Raw genomic sequence first — 20063 nt, forward strand, 5'->3', positions numbered from 1 at the left:
TTGAGATTTGTGCGGGATTGTTTCGTGTGACGTTACTTTAGAAAACAGGATTTATGATTATTAGATTCCGCTACGTATTTGTATAGGCATTAGGGTTGCCGGGCTGCGCCCCGTCTATTTTGGAGTTTGGAGCATTTTTCCTCCTCCCTTTTCTTCTGTGCACCATGCCTTGTCGCTGTGTTTTGCCCTTGACGGTATTAAACATTTTGTTCAACGGACCTCAGTCTCCTGCGCCTGATTTACCCCTTTCCTGCTATCTTAGAGAACGTGACACTATTAAGTCAATTTTGTAATGTTTATTGACCGAGTTGGAAAACATATTGACATTGCCTTCATTAGTCAATATGGCGGAAAAGATAGCTTTACCACCCTGTCTTAGTATGTTTTACTCACTCAAATAGTTATATCTGTAAGTCTGAAATTAGGAATTTAATTTGAATGTTTTGAATATGAATCTTTGTTAAATCTAGTCAAGAAAAGTCCAACTCAAAAATGTCAATAGTTAGATTCTTCGGCGATTTCCTCAGCAATTGTTTTATGTCCTAGCTATATCTGGAAAATTGAAATAAAATGTTCATATCTCCTTTAAATTCTGTATTGTGTTCTTTTTGATAAGTGAGGCATGTTTATAAATACTTTATAAGTGTTTTATGAATGGGAAAATAGAAATTACATTACATTGACTGCATAGAATTAAAACATTGACCTTTAATGTTGGTGTTATAGATAATAGTTGCAAACTGCAGAGTTAATTGCCATGAAGTGCTTAGCTATTAATGCTTTTTGAATGGGAAAATAGATTACTTTACTTTGACTGCATAGATTTTATGCATATACATTTCATGTGTACATTACAGACCAGTATGATCAACTTAATTGTGATGTAGAGGAGGGCTGTTAATGAGTTATAACATGATCCTCAACTACATGTTTTGATCTGGAAAATGTAGAAAGGATTCAACCCTGTGGGGATCTTCATGCACCATTGACCTTAGTGAGAAGGAGGTAAGGGACAGGCCTATACTGTCCAATGGGGGAAATGGGGCTGTTACTGGCCAGCTATATACAGTATCAGCATTATTTTCAAAACATGGTTTGGCCTTTTGGCATATTCACTAACACTGGTATGGCAGAAGCACACTTTTGAGAACAGCCATAATGATGACACCACACTGTCATTGAAATAATGCATTTATTAAGATATCAAAATAGGAACTATTTTAATGCATGACATGATTGTGCTATAGATATACTATGGATATATCTCATTAACTTTTAATGCGTTTGGGACATGTTATAACACGTTCATGAAATGCTTGTGAATGTGTAAATAATGCATTATGGATATTTTATATCTGCTATACATTCACTCAAAATGGGATCTTATGTTGCCAGAGTATCTCAAAGTTATTGGTCAGATGACTGTCTGACAAAGTGTGTGATTCATAGGGGGATTTTTATGACTGAATAAGATGAGTCCGACTATTATGACGAATGCCATGTAATGTTGGCAATGAGCCTTGTCATCACACAATCTGCTTTGTTGTAGGAACAAGCTGGAACACAACCGTCTTTGGCACTTCAGGAAAGATCATCAGGGAGTATATGTCAAGAGTCAGTAAAAAGAGAATCCAACTTTACAGAGTCAACGAAGAATCAAATGAATAATTTTCCTTAGGTGGTCTGTAGTGAAATAGATATAATACACAATGTTGAAGTGAAAAACCAACCTTCAGTTACCTTTATCTTATTTCCTCATTCTTATGAATGTTGTTTTAGTGTTGTATTGCCTCATGAGTGGCTGGTTAGTATTTGGCAGTGGCATTTGCCCTGAGGTGGGGGTGGTGATTCTATGTAACACTCTATTACTGTTGTGTAATCTATTCAGTGTTTTTCCTGCAGGAATGTAGATATCCTCTGAATGGTTTTGAGGTTGTGTGAATACACTAACTAAACCAGCCACCAACAGGTAGGCAAGCTATGGATCTTTTATTCCAGTCTTTTTTAACATAGACTTTTTAACCCAGACCTTCACCATTGAATATCATTTTCTAACATACAAGTGGAATGGTAGGCATGTAGGACAATTGTTTTAGCTCATGGCCTCATGTGGTGAACTACGCACATACAAAGGAATTATTTTTACTGCAGCCAGTGGAGCAGAGATATGAGAAGCTGTGTCACACACCCTCTACGTCAGACTACTCTTGCCTCAAACTTTTCTCCCTCATTCCCTTCACTCACAACCGTCACCTTCTCCTGTAAAGTTGCCCCGGTAGAATGAAGGAGGACATTCTTGAAATGAGTAGTAGAACGAATGAGAAATTCCGTTTACACAAAGGATTCGATAGAAAATATTTGCACAGGTAAACTTTACCTGGTAAGTCAGTTTTCTTACATTTTGTTTAGCGTATATTTGCATATCATTTCCGGCATGATCTATAAGACTTACTCTCTTTCAATCGCAAATAATACGACTTTTTTGAGTTTGGAAATTCCTTATCGTAATCATAGAGGTCTACATTTTAAGTGTTGAAAGACGAAGCATTTATGGCTACACTATTTTTATTATTACTATAAAATTATAAATAACTAGACATTCCATAGGAACGTTGAATTACATGGCAAAACATTTCTCTCCATTGATTGTACTTTGGTATTTTATTCTGAAGATTTCTGTCATACTAAAATTGGTTGTTTCACAAATTGCATGATGCATAGTCATTAGAAAATCATGGGAATAAAGTTTGTTCCTTTTAGTTGTAAGTTGTTATATGGAAGAGATTGTATACATGATATCTGTAAAAGTCATACCTAATTGGTTTTGTCAGAGTCCATAGCCTATACTGTTGGTAAATATCTTCAGAGTTGAAGCTCAGAATGTCTTTATCTTTATCTCACTATACCTCTGTAATGAGAAAATGTGTGATTAACCAGTGATTTATGCAGCTGCTTCCAGTAAAAAGGATGTTTGACATGTTGATTGCCCTTTAGAGTTGGGTAATTTAATCTTTCTCAGTTCAGGAGTTATTTGGCCTTGGGAAAACTGGCAGCGCACAAATAATGGGTTTATTAGAACTTTTGGTCTGGAGTTCTCATTATCATCTTTGCACTAAATTAGCCCATGTAGTTATACTGTGTAGCCCTACCATGAATTCCAAAAGGTTGATATTTGTTAGAATGTTAAATAGAAACCAATAAATAATGTTTTTTTTTCTCTTTATATCTCTTGTCAACTCTCGTCAGCAGCCTTTCACTCAAGATGGCCAGCCAGAACAAATGCTACTATGATGAGCCCATGAGCTTCTTCTACAGCAACAGCAACCAGACCAAAGATGACTGGAACTCCACACAGCTCATTCTGGTCCAAGTTGTAGGCTCCCTCTTCTGCTGCTTTATCCTGGTGTCCAATGCCATGGTCATTGCCGCCATCATCACCAACAAGAGGTTCCACTACCCGTTCTACTATCTCCTGGCCAACCTGGCCGCTTCGGACTTCCTCGCTGGAATAGCCTACATATACCTCATGTTCAACACCGGGACGGTGTCCAGGAAACTAACCGTGAGGGGCTATTTCATTCGTCAAGGGCTTCTGGACACCAGTCTCTCAGCCTCTCTGGCGAACTTGCTAGTGATCGCCTTGGAGCGCTACATCTCTGTGATGAACTGGAAGGTCCACAGTAACCTGACCAAGCGGCGGGTGACCCTGCTCATCGTGCTGGTGTGGGCCATCTCTATCTTCATGGGCACCGTGCCCAGCCTGGGGTGGAACTGCATCTGCAACCTTCAGGACTGCTCCCAGCTGGCGCCCATCTTCAGCCGGAGCTACCTGATTTTCTGGTCCGTGTCCAACCTGGTTTTGTTCCTGGTCATGGTGTCCATCTACCTGCGGATTTACACCTACGTCAAGAGGAAAACGGCGGTGCTCAGCCCACACACCAGCGGCTCCATCAACCGCAAGAGGACACCCATCAAGCTCATCAAGACAGTCATGACTGTGTTAGGTAGGCCATCGGATTCCTCTCACATTGTGTCAATGTGGGAACTTCAAATGTGTTTCTGAGTAGTACTGAGACCTTTATGAAGGACTACATAAAAAAAAGTTATTGATTGGACCCATCAGAATTTCACTGTTGGGAAATGTAGTCCTTCCTAAAGTCTGAGTAGCACTAGTACTCTGTGCTCTTAAGTAGCAGAACATTTGATCATTTCATTGGTTCTTAAACGACTTTCCTCATAAGCAATTAGACACACACACACAAGCTTGTCTCAAAGGTTATTTAGCTGGTTGAGTGTGGAGAAAGGTAGGGGGAGCAATGTTGCTGACAACAGTGGATTGTAATCTACATTTCCAAGATAGTGGGGAAAATCCTGATTAAATTAACTCAACTGAGGTTTGAGCAAAATGTTATGGTCAAGGCCTTTAAAAAGACCACTTCAATATATCCCACATAGTGAGATAATTTGACTGATATTGACATCATTTTTGAGTAATCTTTGTTTGACCTGGGTGTTGGTTTAACCTGTTGGGTCTAGGGGGCAGCATTTGCACGTCTGGATAAAAAAAATGTACCCGATTTAATCTGGTTACTAATCCTACCCAGTAACTAGAATATGCATATACTTATTATATATGGATAGAAAACACTCTAAAGTTTCCAAAACTGTTTGAATGGTGTCTGTGAGTATAACAGAACTCATTTGGCAGGCAAAACCCTGAGACATTTTCTGACAGGAAGTGGATACCTGATGTGTTGTATTGACTTTAAACCTATCCCATTGAAAAACACAGGGGTTTAGGAATATTTTGGCACTTCCTATTGCTTCCACTAGATGTCACCAGCCTTTACAAAGTGTTTTGAGTCTTCTGGAGGGAGATCTGACCGAACAAGAGCCATGGAACGGTGATGTCCCATTAGACACCTGGCGCGCTAGTTCATGTTGGGTACCCTCGTTCCAATACGTTATAAAAGAGTATGCATTCGTCCACCTTGAATATTATTCATGTTCTGGTTAAAAAAGGCCCTAATGATTTATGCTATACAACGTTTGACATGTTTGAACGAACGGAAATATATTTTTTCCCCTCGTTCATGACGAGAAGTCCGGCTGGCTTACATCATGTGCTAACGAGACGGAGATTTTTGGACATAAATGATGAGCTTTTTTGAACAAAACTACATTCGTTATGGACCTGTGATACCTGGAAGTGACATCTGATGAAGAGAATCAAAGGTAATGGATTATTTACATAGTATTTTCGATTTTAGATCTCCCCAACATGACGTCTAGTCTGTATCGCACGCGCGTATTTTTCTGGGCGCAGTGCTCAGATTATTGCAAAGTGTGATTTCCCAGTAAGGTTATTTTTAAATCTGGCAAGTTGATTGCGTTCAAGAGATGTAAATCTATAATTCTTTAAATGACAATATAATATTTTACCAATGTTTTCTAATTTTAATTATTTAATTTCTGACGCTGACTTGACTGCCGGTTATTGGAGGGAAACGATTTCCTCAACATCAATGCCATAGTAAAACGCTGTTTTTGTATATAAATATGAACTTGATAGAACTAAAAATGCATGCATTGTCTAACATAATGTCCTAGGAGTGTCATCTGATGGAGATTGTAAAAGGTTAGTGCATCATTTTAGCTGGTTTTATGGTTTTGGTGACCCTGTCTTTGACTTGACAAAACATTACACACAACTCTTGTAAATGTACTGTCCTAACATACTCTAAATTTATGCTTTCGCCGTAAAACCTTTTTGAAATCGTAAAACGTGGTTAGATTAAGGAGATGTTTATCTTTCAAATGGTGTAACATAGTTGTATTTTTGAAAAATTTGAATTTTTACATTTATTTGGATTCAAATTTGCCGCTCTTGAAATGCACCTGCTGTTGATGGAGTGCACCACGGGTGGCACGCTAGCGTCCCACCTAGCCCCAAGAGGTTAAAAAGTGGACGATTGTACCATGAATCTCAAAGTTTGCTGTGCAGTTGTGTGTCTTCAACTTGGGCTGCAGTTACTTAGCACTTTATTCAGCACAGAAGCATATTATTTGCTCTGATCTGTCTCCGCTTAATAACATGGTTCTCCACTTAGGATCACTCATCTGTGCAAGTGTCTAAATCACTAACAAAGAAAAGTAATTTCAACTAACATCGTTAGAGCATGTGTCGATACTGAAAGGTTCGAAAGAAAGGCAGCGCTGCTCTTGAATCAGCTTTCTCTAGTCAAATCTTACCTTAACATTATAATTATTCAAAATACTGACGACGGATCAGCTCCTAGAGAGATATTACCACCTATGTGGCTGTAAATATTGAGTCGGCTTATTCTAATGCTTAACCACATAATGATATATTACAGTAGCCGATTAGCAAAATATAACTCAATTGACTGAACATAATGTATTTCAATATGATTTAAATATACTGCTCAAAAAAATAAAGGGAACACTTAAACAAAACATCCTAGATCTGAATGAAAGAAATAGTCTTATTAAATACTTTTTTCTTTACATAGTTGAATGTGCTGACAACAAAATCACACAAAAAGAATCAATGGAAATCCAATTTATCAACCCATGGAGGTCTGGATTTGGAGTCACACTCAAAATTAAAGTGGAAAACCACACTACAGGCTGATCCAACTTTGATGTAATGTCCTTAAAAGTCAAAATGAGGCTCAGTAGTGTGTGTGGCCTCCACTTGCCTGTATGACCTCCCTACAACGCCCGGGCATGCTCCTGATGAGGTGGCGGATGGTCTCCTGAGGGATCTCCTCCCAGACCTGGACTAAAGCATCCGCCAACTCCTGGACAGTCTGTGGTGCAACGTGGCGTTGGTGGATGGAGCGAGACATGATGTCCCAGATGTGCTCAATTGGATTCAGGTCTGGGGAACGGGCGGGCCAGTCCATAGCATCAATGCCTTCCTCTTGCAGGAACTGCTGACACACTCCAGCCACATGAGGTCTAGCATTGTCTTGCATTAGGAGGAACCCAGGGACAACCGCACCAGCATATGGTCTCACAAGGGGTCTGAGGATCTCATCTCGGTACCTAATGGCAGTCAGGCTACCTCTGGCGAGCACATGGAGGGCTGTGCGGCCCCCCAAAGAAATGCCACCCCACACCATGACTGACCCACCGCCAAACCGGTCATGCTGGAGGATGTTGCAGGCAGCAGAACGTTCTCCACGGCATCTCCAGACTCTGTCACGTCTGTCACGTGCTCAGTGTGAACCTGCTTTTATCTGTGAAGAGCACAGGGCGCCAGTGGCGAATTTGCCAATCTTGGTGTTCTCTGGCAAATGCCAAACGTCCTGCACAGTTTTGGGCCGTAGGCACAACCCCCACCTGTGGACGTCGGGCCCTCGTACCACCCTCATGGAGTCCGTTTGAGCAGACACATGCTCATTTGTGGCCTGCTGGAGGTCATTTTGCAGGGCTCTGGCAGTGCTTCTCCTGCTCCTCCTTGCACAAAGGCGGAGGTAGCGGTCCTGCTGCTGGGTTGTTGCCCTCCTACGGCCTCCTCCATATCTCCTGATGTACTGCCCTGTCTCCTGGTAGCGCCTCCATGCTCTGGACACTACGCTGACAGACACAGCAAACCTTCTTGCCACAGCTCGCATTGTTGTGCCATCCTGGATGAGCTGCACTACCTGAGCCACTTGTGTGGGTTGTAGACTCCGTCTCATGCTACCACTAGAGTGAAAGCACCGCCAGCATTCAAAAGTGACCAAAACATCAGCCAGGAAGCATAGGAACTGAGAAGTGGTCTGTGGTCCCCACCTGCAGAACCACTCGTTTATTGGGGGTGTCTTGCTAATTGCCTATAATTTCCACCTGTTGTCTATTCCATTTGCACAACATCATGTGACATTTATTGCCAATCAGTGTTGCTTCCTAAGTGGACAGTTTGATTTCACAGAAGTGTGATTGACTTGGAGTTACATTGTGTTGTTTAAGTGTTCCCTTTATTTTTTTGAGCAGTGTATATAGGTGAATGTAGCCTATACTGTATTTATCTTTTAATGCTGTCATCTCATTTTTAATTTCAAGCATATTTTTATCCTTTGTAAGTTTGTAACAATTGCAAAAGACATTCACAACTTTGTATTTGTAGTTATCGGTGGTCACAGACAGATAGATAAACATCTTGATTCTAAGTTTTGTTCAGTTTATTCGGATCCCCAATAGCTTTTGCCGAAGCAGCATGTATTCTTCCAGGGATCCACACAAAAACATAAAACACGACAGTAACAAAACACCGATACACTGATAGACAAGACCAGTCACACAAATGTAAAATACAATGATATACAACGATATACATATATATGGCGGAGATCTTCTCTATAAAGTGACGCGAGAGGGAGAAAAGCATCTAACGATGCACTTAGCTGTTAACAAAGCTCCTACGAAGGTTCCAACAATGAACTTAGGCTTAAGATGCTTTTGGGAATCAGGGCACAGGTCTCCCCTGTAAAAAAAATATTCTGACCTGAATGACCTCAAATTCCTGCATAAATTAAGGTTAAATAAAAAATAAAAAATGTGCAGATCAGTCTACAAGGGCTTGTTTTCAACATGTGTGTGAATAGCAAACATACCACAAATGTGCAGTCCTAAACATACACATCTGCACATGAGCATGCACATCCCAGATAAGATAATGCGGGCCTCTGCTGGTAGGTGAGTCGGAACAGGATATGTTGCATTTAAGACAATAGTTGAGCACACCCACCCTCTCCTTAGCATGGCTCCTCAGTACAGGTCAGACGAGTTTGATTGTTATCAACTTGGCCAGTAGGTGCTGCTGAATTTCCTAAACCTTTTGTGTACATCAACTTTTTGTATGTGCCAGATAGCATGTTTACAGCTCTATGTTGTGCTAGAAGGAGTGTTTTCTTATATGATGTCCTCCTGCTAGATTAATAAAAGCGAAAGCAGACTATCTCTGCGCTCTGGTCGACCCCAGATAGGCGTGGAGGAAGCTGCCTCGCTCTCTGTACAGAGTGTCTTCAAGACTGCTCTATGTAATTATCTCTAGCACAAGGACACACACACAGTCACACACTGGTTAGGCTGCCAGGAATCTCAGCCGAAACCGCCCAAGACTGCACGGTCGGTGGCTTTCTCAGAAGAACCCCCAAAAAGAACCTATACTTTCAGGGGTTTTTCAGGCAGCGTGCAATTGCTTTCAGATGCAATTGTCCCCATTAAACTAGCTGTTGTGCTCTTATGTCCTCAAGTTTCAAGTCAAGCCTACCGTTACGTTATTCTGGGGTGAAAGACTCAAGACGCTAGGGATGGTGTCTCATTGTATTATTTTGAGCCTGCTAGAATTTTCCCACATTATAGCCATGTGTCATTTGACGTTGTGTGTTACTCAATCACTTTGTCATGATACAATTGTCTCTATCCTAGAGCAATTTGGAAGAATTGATGCAATTCTCCACATTCCATCTGTGAGTTGTTGTTCGATAACATTGTGATGCAGAAAGTCAACTCAAGATTGAAAAATAAAAACTCTATTGTCAGTATCTCAGTTGGGAATACAGTAGACAGCAAACCGGTAGAAAAAACGTAACAAGCTTCTAAATATGCCTAAAATGTTCATGTGAAAGCATTATTCTATGTGACAATGATAAGAACAGGGGAGAGGTTTTTGGGAGGTTAAGAAACAAGTACTCAACCATATCACTGGGGCTGTACGAGGAAGAAAACAGCTCTTGTTAGCTCATGTTTCAGGTGAATAGAAATCTGTTATTTTGTGTTGACTAACGCTGAATTAGTGACTGGATAAACCTGTCCAGACTTTTTCTGGGGCCTCATTTATAACCGTTGCATACATTTCACACTAAATATTGTGTGCGCATGTACAAAATATTGATATCTATAAACTTAAATAATAAATAAGCATGTTTCCTATTATCAATCAGATCCGTGGTGAAAACTCCACCTGAAAAACGCCCATCCTTCACCTTTTATGGTGACAATAACGCCCTTATTTTCTGTATACTTTGGAAGTATTGGAATTAGGCCAAGGCAGTTTCTAAAGGAACTAGCAATTGTGAACTTGATAAAATGTCTAGAGGTGTTGGCAGAATGTTTAAAACTTTTACAGTGACATATGCTATATCTGACAGTTTCTGAAAGAAAAAAAACTACTGCAACTGTATTATACACAGTACCAGTTAAAAGTTTGGACACACGTACTAATTCCAGGGTTTTTCTTAATTTTTTACTATGTTCTACATTGTAGAATAATAGTGAAGACATCAAACTATGAAATAACACATGTTGAATCATGTTGTAACCAAAAAAAGTGTTTAACAGAAAAAAACATATTTAATATTTGAGATTCTTCAAAGTAGCCACCATTTGCCTTGATGACAGCTTTGCACACTCTTGGCCTTCTCTCAACCAGCTTCATGAGGAATGCTTTTCCAACAGTCTTGAAGGAGTTCCCACATATGCTGAGCACTTGTTGGCTGCTTTTCCTTCACTCTGCGGTCCAACTCATCCCAAACCATCTCAATTGGGTTAAGGTCAGGTGATTGTGGAAGCTAGGTCATCTGATGCAGCACTCATCACTCTCCTTCTTGGTAAAATAGCCCTTACACAGCCTGGAGGTGTGTTTTGGGTCATTGTCCTGTTGAAAAACAAGTGATAGTCCCACTAAGGGCAAACCAGATGGGATGGCATATCGCTGTAGAATGCTGTGGTAGCCTTTCTGGTTAACTGTGCCTTGAATTCTAAATGAATCACTGACAGTGTCACCAGCAAAGCACCCCCACACCTCCTCCTCCATGCTTCACGGTGTGAACCACACATGCAGAGATCATCCGTTCACCTACTGTGCATTTTACAAAGACACGGCGGTTGGATCCAAAAATCTCAACTTTGGACAGATTTCCGCCGATCTAAAATTTTGACTAATCAGACCAAGGAGAGATTCCACCGGTCTAATGTCCATTGCTTGTGTTTCTTGGCCCAAGCAAGTATCTTATTTTTATAGGTGTCCTTTAGTAGTGGTTTCTTTGCAGCAATTCGACCATGAAGGCCTGATTCACACAGTCTCCTCTGAAAAGTTGATGTTGAGATGTGTCTGTTACTTGAAGTACTCTTTGAAGCATTTATTTGGGCTGCAATTTCTGAGGCTGGTAACTCTAATGAACTTATCCTCTGCAGCAGAGGTAACTCTGGGTCTTTCTTTCTTGTGGCGGTCCTCATGAGAGCCAGTTTCATCATAGCGCTTGATGGTTTTTGCGACTACACTTGAATAAACTTTAGAAGTTATTGACATTTTCCGGATTTACTATCCTTCGTGTCTTATTAAAGTAATGATGAACTGTCATTTGCTTATTTGAGTTGTTCTTGCCATAATATGGACTTGATATTTTACCAAATAGGGCTGTCTTCTGTATACCATCCCTACCTTGTCACAACACAACTGATTGGCTCAAACACATTAAGAAGGAAAGAAATTCCACAAATTAACTTTTAACAAGGCACACTTGTTCATTGAAATGCATTCCATGTGACTACCTCATGAAGCTGGTTGAGAGAATGCCAAGAGTGTGCAAAGCTGTCAAGGCAAAGGGTGGCTACTTTGACAAATCTCAAATATAAAATATGGACGGTATATGAATAGGAAAGGTGTGTATAGCAGTAGTTATATAGGATGAGCCTTTACTACCATACAGTAAATACATATGAAGTGTGTAAAAATAAAAGTGTGAAGTGTGTAATGACAAAGTGAAAGCATGTTTTTCTCATTTCTTTTTGCAAATGTATTGAAAATGAAATACAGAAATGTCTCATTTACATTAGTATTCACACCCCTGAGTCAATACTTTCTATATTCACCATATGTGGTCTTCTTTGCGAGTACATTGGAAAACCTCCCTGGGATTTGTGGTTGAATCTGTGTTTGAAATTCACTGCTCAACTGAGGGACCTTACAGATAATTGAATGTGTGCGGTACAGAGACGAGGTAGTCATTAAAAAATCATGTTAAACGCTATTATTGCACATAGTCCATGTAACTTATTATGTGACTTGTTAAGTACATTTTTACTTCTGAATGTATTTAGGCATGACATAACAAAGGAGTTGAATACTTATTGACTCAACATTTTTTTATTAATTTGTAAAAAAAAAAATAAAGAATTCCCTTTGACATTATGGGATATTGTGTGTATGCCAGTGACAACAAATCTAAATGTAGGCATTTTTAAATTCAGGCTGTAACGCAACAACAAAAAAGTCAAGAGGTGTGAATCATTTTTGAAGGCACTGTATATCTCCAATATCACTAACATCTATCATTTATGAAATGGTGGAAGGAGAATGCAGGGAGATTTGGCATCACCTTTGACCTTGTTAAACATGTTGGCTGGAGTTTACTGTTATTTCTTTTTGACCATTTTAATTGAAAACAATCACAGTGAGGTACTTAATTGTTACCCAGAAATGATTTGATATTGAGATCAAAATGGCTGCATTGGACGCTAAAGTGTTTTCTACACTGTTATGGTTACAGTCATCTCTCATGACAGATATAAACAGCTAGCCAGGTAGCATACACAATATTTGGTTACAGTAATATTTGACTAAAGATTTTGAGGAGCATTAGGTTAGAAGAAGCCCCCCATACAGGTAGCTGTAAAATAATCTCAAAGATTCACACCGAGATTGGGACCTGATTGTGCTTGATGGTAGCTATTTAGGCACACGTGCATAAACTCAACCCCTATGCTTTGATTCATCATCCTTGTGCTTCTGTGGAAAGGAAGAAGGCAAACATTCATGATAGCCATTTCACTGTAATATGTGGGACCATTTATGGATTTAGACTGAAGCAAACAGAACTGCAGAGAAAAACCTTGACTTATTCTGCTTCCCTTGATATATAACCTGACATATATTTCAGAGGTTAATGAATGCTCCTCAACTAAAAGCTCACATGTGCTCTAAACATGCCCGCTTCCCAACCCAGATGTTTTTTTAGTTTTTTTGAATATTTCATATAAAACACCCATGGAACCCCACCATTTCTTTCTGCCTGCTCCTTGTATTTTAGTTGGTGACCATGTATTTTTGAGAGAGAAGGCGTGGTTCATATTCCCTCCCTCTCTTCTCCCTTGTGGAGAACACAATTGCTGTTTTTGTTCTACTGAGCTGAAGCAGGGTTCTGGAGAGGTATTGGCAGAACGGACAAGCTGCTACATGTCCTAGAAAAGCTCCCTGAAATCCCTTAATCTTGCCGCAACACGCTCTGCTGTCGGTGACTACCCTAGATACTGGTTGGGATTTCACGTCGAATGAAAATTCAGACAAACATTGAGTGTAGTGTCTGAGACACAAAGATTGAAAAATATAATTTTCTTCCTTCTAAGACAGTCTTTGGTCCGTCGGTTTTTCTCTAACTTGTACCTGCTTTCCTCAGACGGTATTCATTGGCAAGCCATCACAACTTAGGAAGCTCTTGCTTTTGTCTCCAGTGTAGTGACAGAAGCGATGTCCCAATTATCTCTCCTTCCTCCCAAAGTGTGCACTTGTTCACTTCCCTTCAGTGATTTGAATAGGAAATGACTGGTATAACAAATATGGTGGAAACATCCACTAGCCCGTGCCTCCACTACTCTAATGCTTTTAGATTTGTGAGAAGTAGTGAATAAGTGCACACCTCAGGAGAAAGGAGATATTATAGGGACACACCTAGAGGCTGAGGTGGTGTAGCATCCTATGCCTCATTGCCTCTTTTCTAACTTGAATCAAGCATTGATTATCTCTTTCAATCTATGCACACAAGCTCAACAGCCATCTTCAGTACGATAAGCTGTTGCTCAAGTCCAACCAATCAAAATAAAAAAATTGGTATGGCTCCTGTTTACAATGACCATTTCTCAAAGAACGATGATGTTTCAGTCATAGCTGACACTAAGTGAGAATGATTTTTCAGTCACCTGACCTGTTGAAATAAAGTAAACATATCTCCAAAAGAGATATCTCTAATACATCTAGGGATCTATTTTCATCTGGAGTTAATCGCCAAAGCTTTATTAAAATATAATTTTCGCAGCAGCAGAACAGTGAGCAGACAGCTATGTAGGCTATTACATAATTTTAGCCAGCTCCTGTTATTATTTTGGATATGCATAAAAAACCCTCCATGTAGGCTATATGCCCATCATGGAACGAGAGATGAGATAATCCAGTGACACTTGAATTTAGAAAAATGTAAGTTATTTTCCTGTAACAATTGCTTGTTTTCCATTTTGTTTGATAAAAAAAACAAGACCTTACTAGGTTATCCTTACCCTACTCAAACAAAAGCTGGTTCAACAGCAATGCGTATGGTGTCTTTTCTATCCTGGCCATGCATTAGCCAAGTAGCCTATCCATAAAATGTTTCTAAATGGTCTACTCATGAGGCTTTCATGCTTTTGCATTATTCACAATTCATATAGGCCAACCTGCAGGGCATACTCCATTCTGTTTGGATCTATCCCCACTGGCTCTTGTCTGGTTACCAAAGTTGCGCTCCTCCAAACACAGGCTATTCACATTTTCAGTCATTTAACACCATATCAACGTTAGGTCTCTAGGCTATATCTTGCTTATTGAGAACATACAATACAATTTAGAGCAGTGCTTAGAGGCCTACACTCTTTGAATCCAATTACAACAATGCTGACTGTCAACACTCAAAACATATTGAGCAAACACTGATGTTTTTTTTTCTACTGTTGCTATCACTTGTTACTGTAGCCTATGCTATTTAATACTTAATACTTGAATCTTACCCTTATTTCCTAAACTGTATTATCAAGCCACAATGGACTAGGATGAGAATATTCCATGCCCCCAGCCGAATTGGAGTTGACGACAACAAAAAGACTAACACATGCAATATCAAGCCATGGAGTGACTGTCCAAGCCCTGGTCACACCTGCAACTTGTTTATGCATCAAAACCCAACCCTTTTGTGCCACCACCAGCTTTTGCGCTCATAATAACTGCTGTGAAAATAGCAGTAATATTTCTGACAGACCCAGGGACCTGTAGCGTGACCTCCAGCGCTTAGATTTACCATTACATTAGGTTTGATAAAATATAGCCCCTAATCTGTAATAACATTGGAGATGTATCTAATATTTCTAATAATCTCATCTCTAATGATGATAAAGATATCTCCAACCTTTGACCTTAATAAACATGTTGGCTGGAGTTTTACTGTTATCTATTGCCAGGGAAGGAGAGTTGTGTAATAAGCCCAGTGTGACTGTGGCAAATAGTATATATTATATTTCTAATAATCTCTAATCTATTGATCTAAACTCTAATGCTTTTGGATATATCTCAAATATTTTGAAATAATATAATATATTTTATAATCTCTATTGTCTTTCGTTACAGGGGCGTTTGTGATCTGCTGGACGCCGGGCCTGGTGGTGCTGCTGCTAGATGGCCTCCATTGCCAGCAGTGCGAGGTGATGCTCTTTAAGCGCTGGCTCCTCCTGCTGGCAGTACTCAACTCGGTCATGAACCCTGTCATCTACTCCTACAAGGATGACGAGATGTGGACCACCTTCAAGAACCTGCTTCGCTGCGTGGGAAATGGCACCCGGCGCCAGCGCTCGTCCAAGGCCAACGCCCGGCCCCTCAGCTCAGCCCAGGAGACGGGCACCACACCGCAGACCTCTGAGGAGAAGGAGACCATCAAGGGCTCGGACGCCCAGGGGATGCTCAAGGCCTGAACCAAGACCTGAGGCAAGCAAGGCCGTTGTGGGAGTGTCTCTACAAGTGGATGTAGAGAGACATATAAAGACACAGATGGTCTTCTACGGTCCAATGTTGTCTTCAGTATAGCTAACTGGTTTAAAGGGCAGCTCGAACTGGGTCTGGGCCTTAGTGGAGGATTCCTAGAGGAGTGAAGGGCCATCCCTACTCTGCCCAATATGGGATATTAGCCTGCAAACTAAGGGGGCGACTACAGTATATCCAAATGACTGAAGAAAGATGTTGTGATATGAAGTAGACAGTGGTATAATGGTACATTTCCTGTTTTTACCTCAATATTTTTTTTTAAGATCTTGAAAAGAGTAACTGATGCTTTTTCCCACCGTATAACTTTTAAATCTCATGGATTTTTTTCATAAGGGTATTAATCTTGCCCTTATTTCCTTTTGAAAACAAAGTACTGTACTTGACGAAATAGCATTGCTCTTAATACATCATTGAACTATAGTACTAGGCTTATTAGGGGTTAAATATGGTTTTCAAGTCTCATTGTTCCTATTTTTGATACATACAGGGAATCATAATCTACTGTATTTGGCTGCTAACATCCCTGAATGTTGTGTTAATGAATTGACAAATTCCTTTCTAATGGAAGGAAAATGTGTGACTCTCAACTAGAATAGATAGCACTAGTCCCAATTTTGCTCCCTTCCCCTTGCTCTTGTCCCTTACCTTAAAATGTTTGCAGATCTGAAGTGTCAGCGTAGTGGTGGAGCGTCCACCATATTGTTTGCCTTACAATCTGCTAATATCGAAGGGTTAGGGACGATTATTTGGAAACATGTCAAACTTTTCTAATGTCAAACTGCCCTAGATACACAGTAGATGGCTATTGGCACAACTGTCATTTTAAAGGAAGACCGTTAATGCCACCTTGCTTTGACAGTCAGTGGTCCATGTTGTACCCCAAAAGGAAGTCATTTCTTTTGCCAGCTGCATCATCTGTACAGTAGTCACTCCCTTTAACACCACTCTATGTACAGTGCCTTGACTTTTTTCAAATTTTGTTGTTACAAAGTGTCATTCAAGTTAATTTAAGTTTTTTTTTTCAATGATCTACACTATTTCTTTAAAAAAAAAATGTTTTAAATGGAAAATTAAACACGAGTTCAGTGCTTTCAGAAAGTATACACACCCCTTGAATTTTCCACATTTTGTTTTGTTTCGTTTGTTTTGTTACAAACTGGGATTAAAATGGATTTAATTGTCATTTTTTGTCAATATACACAAAATACTCTAATGTCAAAGTGAAAGAAAAATTCTAACATTTGTAAAAAGTTAATGAAAAATAAAACACTAGTATATCTTGATTAGATAAGTATTCAACCCCCTAAGCCAATACATGTTAGAATCACTGTTGGCTGCGATTACAGCTGTGAGTCTTTCTGGGTAAATCTCACACCTGGATTGTGCAACATTTTCCCATTATTCTTAAAATAATTCTTCAAGCTCTGTCAAATTGGTTGTTGATCATTGCTAGACAACCATTTTCAGGTCTTGCCATAGATTTTCAAGCAGATTTAAGTTAAAACTGTAACTCGGCCACTCAGGAACATTCTGTTTTCTTGGTAAGCAACTCACTTGTGGATTTGGCCTGGTGTTTTAGGTTATTGTCCTGCTAAAAGAAGTTAATCTCTCAGTGTCTGGTGGAAAGCAGACTGAACTAGGTTTTCCTCTAGGATTTTGCCTGTGCTTAGCTCCACTCCCTAGTCCGATTACAAGCATACCCATAACATGATGCAGCCACCACTATGCTTGAACATATGGGGAGTGGTGCTCAGTAATGTGTTCTATTGGATTAGCTCCAAACATAACGCTTTGTATTCAGAAAGAAAATGTATTGCTTCAGCATGTTTTGCAGTATTGCTTTAGTGCAGGGGTATTCAACTCTTACCCTACAAGTTCTGCTGTTTTTCTGTTCTACCTGATAATTAATTGCACCTACCTGGTGTCCCAGGTCTAAATCAGTCCCTGATTAGAGGGCAATACTGAAAAATTCAGTGCAGCTGGCATCGAGGTCCAGAGATGAGTGTGATGGGTTTAGTGCCTTGTTGCAAACAGGATGCATGTTTTGGAAAATATTTATTCTGAACAGACTTCCTTCTTTTCACTCTGTCATTTAGGTTATTATTGTGGAGTGACTACAATGTTGTTGATCCATCCTCAGTTTTCTCCTATCACAGCCATTAAACTCTGTAACTGTTTTAAAGTCACAATTGGCCTCATGGTGAAAACCCCCGAGCAGTTATCTTCATCTCCGGCAACTGCGTGAAGGACGTCTGTATCTTTGTAGTGACTGGGTGTATTGATACACCATCCAAAGTGTAATTAATAACTTCACCATGCTCAAAGGGATATTCAATGTCTGCTTTTATTATTGTTACCCATCTACCAATAGGTGCCCTTTTTTGAGAGGCATGGAAAACCTCCCTGGTCTTTGTGGTTGAATCTGTGTTTGAAATTCACTGCTCGACTGAGGGACCTTACAGATAAATGTATGTATGGGGTACAGAGATGAGGTAGTCATATAACTTATTATGTGACTTGTTAAGTGAATGTTTACTCCTTAACTTACTTAGGCTTGCCATAACAAAGGGGTTGAATACTTATTGAATCAAAACATTTCACCTTTTCATTTTTAATACATTTGTCAAAATTTTGAAAAACATAATTCCACTTTGACATTATGGGGTATTGTGTGTAGGCCAGTATAAAAAAACATCTAAATGTAATACATTTCAAATTCAGGCTGTAACACAACAAAAGGTGTAAAAAGTCAAGGGGTGTGAATACGTATGAAGGCAATGTATAGCAACACAGTCAATGTCCAAGCTGAGAAGAAAAAGAAAAGCCTGGAGCACTGTCAACATCAAACTTTTTTTTAAACTTTTGTAGTGGAATTTTTGCACATCCTTTCATGCAACTCGTAATGGCCATCACCGTGTCATGCTGTCAAAACAGCTGCTCGCTCACCTGAGAGCAAGGCCCAGGCTTGTAAACATTGCGACACACTGGATTCCTGTGGTAGATATGCCTGCAGGGAACTGACAAGGATATGACTGGAGTACCCCTTCCTTCCATAGGAGACCAATGATTAATAATTTACTGGATCATTGAAACTCTTTACCTGTTGTACACTATTTATGTGGTTAAACCACTCTTTGTGTAAAAGGAAAAACTTCATTAAAACACATTTTTCCTCTGACTTTGTTTGATTCAGTGGGACGTGTTAGAATGTCGTATATGTACATATACGACATAACCCTAACCCTAACCCAATGAGATAAACGCAAAAAAAACAGGAGACCTCTTGGTTACAGAGTCGGGGGGGTTGTTGAGTGGTGCTATAAATAGGAAAGGTATGCGTGCTGTGACCTCAACAGGGTAGTTTTCTTTAGGACACACCGTAGCAACAAAAAAAATAGCATTTCTTATAGGACAAGTACCCATATTTCCTCCCTGTTTCACTGCACCTAGATCTTTTTCTTCTGTTTGGTGCCTAATAAACATTATCTAGGTTTTTCTCCAAACCCCCATGGCTAGGTCAAAAGGTCCCTTTTAGTCAGTGTTTCTCAAACTTTGATGTATCAGTGACCAGCATGCAATTTGAGTACAAATAGTGATGTCAGCTTACTCACAGTGGACCTTGGTTGTGTTCATTAAGGAGAAAACATTTTGAAATGGATTGAAACGGGGAAGTGCTATTTAACTGAACGTGTCCAAGAAGAGCACGAAAATCTGTGCTCTTATTTGACAATATCAGGTAGCACCTTCCTGTTTCACTCTATTTCAAAACGTTTTCTACCTACTGAACACAACCCAGATAGAGTAGCCTGCGTGGAGAAACACTGCTCTAGATTGCTTGTGCTCAAGTAGAGGTGCTTCAGGGTGATTTACTCTGTTTTGCTGGACTAATGGATGGCCCTTGGTTTTTATGGAGTCAATTAAGTAATTTGTTAAAGTGCTACAGAAAATCTTTGGACAGTTAGAAAGGAGGTACATTTGACCTTTATAAAATAAACTGCTCTCAACAGTTTACTATTTCAGACAAATTTTAGTTCCTTAACTCTGATTTGCTTGACTGACTGAGAACTGCTGGGAACCTATCACCGTTTATTGGTTGAAACTCAACGTAAGCCTACTGATGGCAAGTTTACATAATCAAACAGTTATTTCACAGTCTGTTGTCAAATTAAATCTGTTGGTGACATTTCATGTTGTGTAAGGTATATTATCA

General features: G+C 39.8%; 1 protein-coding gene across 3 annotated transcripts; it reads left to right on the forward strand.

Moving 5' to 3' along the window:
• The first annotated feature begins 1906 nt into the window (after nt 1-1906).
• lpar3 (lysophosphatidic acid receptor 3) lies at nt 1907-17139 on the forward strand. Of its 3 annotated transcripts, none has more exons than XM_045687262.1 (3): nt 1907-2366; nt 3250-4004; nt 15443-17139. In XM_045687262.1, exons 1-3 carry the CDS (start codon nt 2281-2283, stop codon nt 15781-15783), a joined length of 1182 nt encoding a protein of 393 aa, XP_045543218.1. In that variant the 5' UTR covers nt 1907-2280; the 3' UTR covers nt 15784-17139. The 3 variants fall into 3 exon arrangements, with proteins under 3 accessions (XP_045543218.1, XP_014071104.1, XP_014071103.1); XM_014215629.2 differs by having other exon boundaries at nt 1914-2380; nt 3247-4004; XM_014215628.2 differs by having other exon boundaries at nt 1926-2380.
• Nucleotides 17140-20063: the final 2924 nt, after the last annotated feature.

The sequence above is a fragment of the Salmo salar genome, chromosome ssa10 (genome assembly GCF_905237065.1).
Source record: "Salmo salar chromosome ssa10, Ssal_v3.1, whole genome shotgun sequence".
Lineage (NCBI taxonomy): Eukaryota > Metazoa > Chordata > Actinopteri > Salmoniformes > Salmonidae > Salmo > Salmo salar.

Excerpts from the sequence above, each read along its gene's own strand:
- lpar3 (XM_045687262.1), top strand. The coding sequence starts at position 2,281 with ATGAAGGAGGACATTCTTGAAATGAGTAGTAGAACGAATGAGAAATTC. Across the intron at positions 2,367-3,249 it reads GATAGAAAATATTTGCACAG|CCTTTCACTCAAGATGGCCA; the intron begins GTAAACTTTACC and ends TCTCGTCAGCAG. Across the intron at positions 4,005-15,442 it reads GACAGTCATGACTGTGTTAG|GGGCGTTTGTGATCTGCTGG; the intron begins GTAGGCCATCGG and ends CTTTCGTTACAG.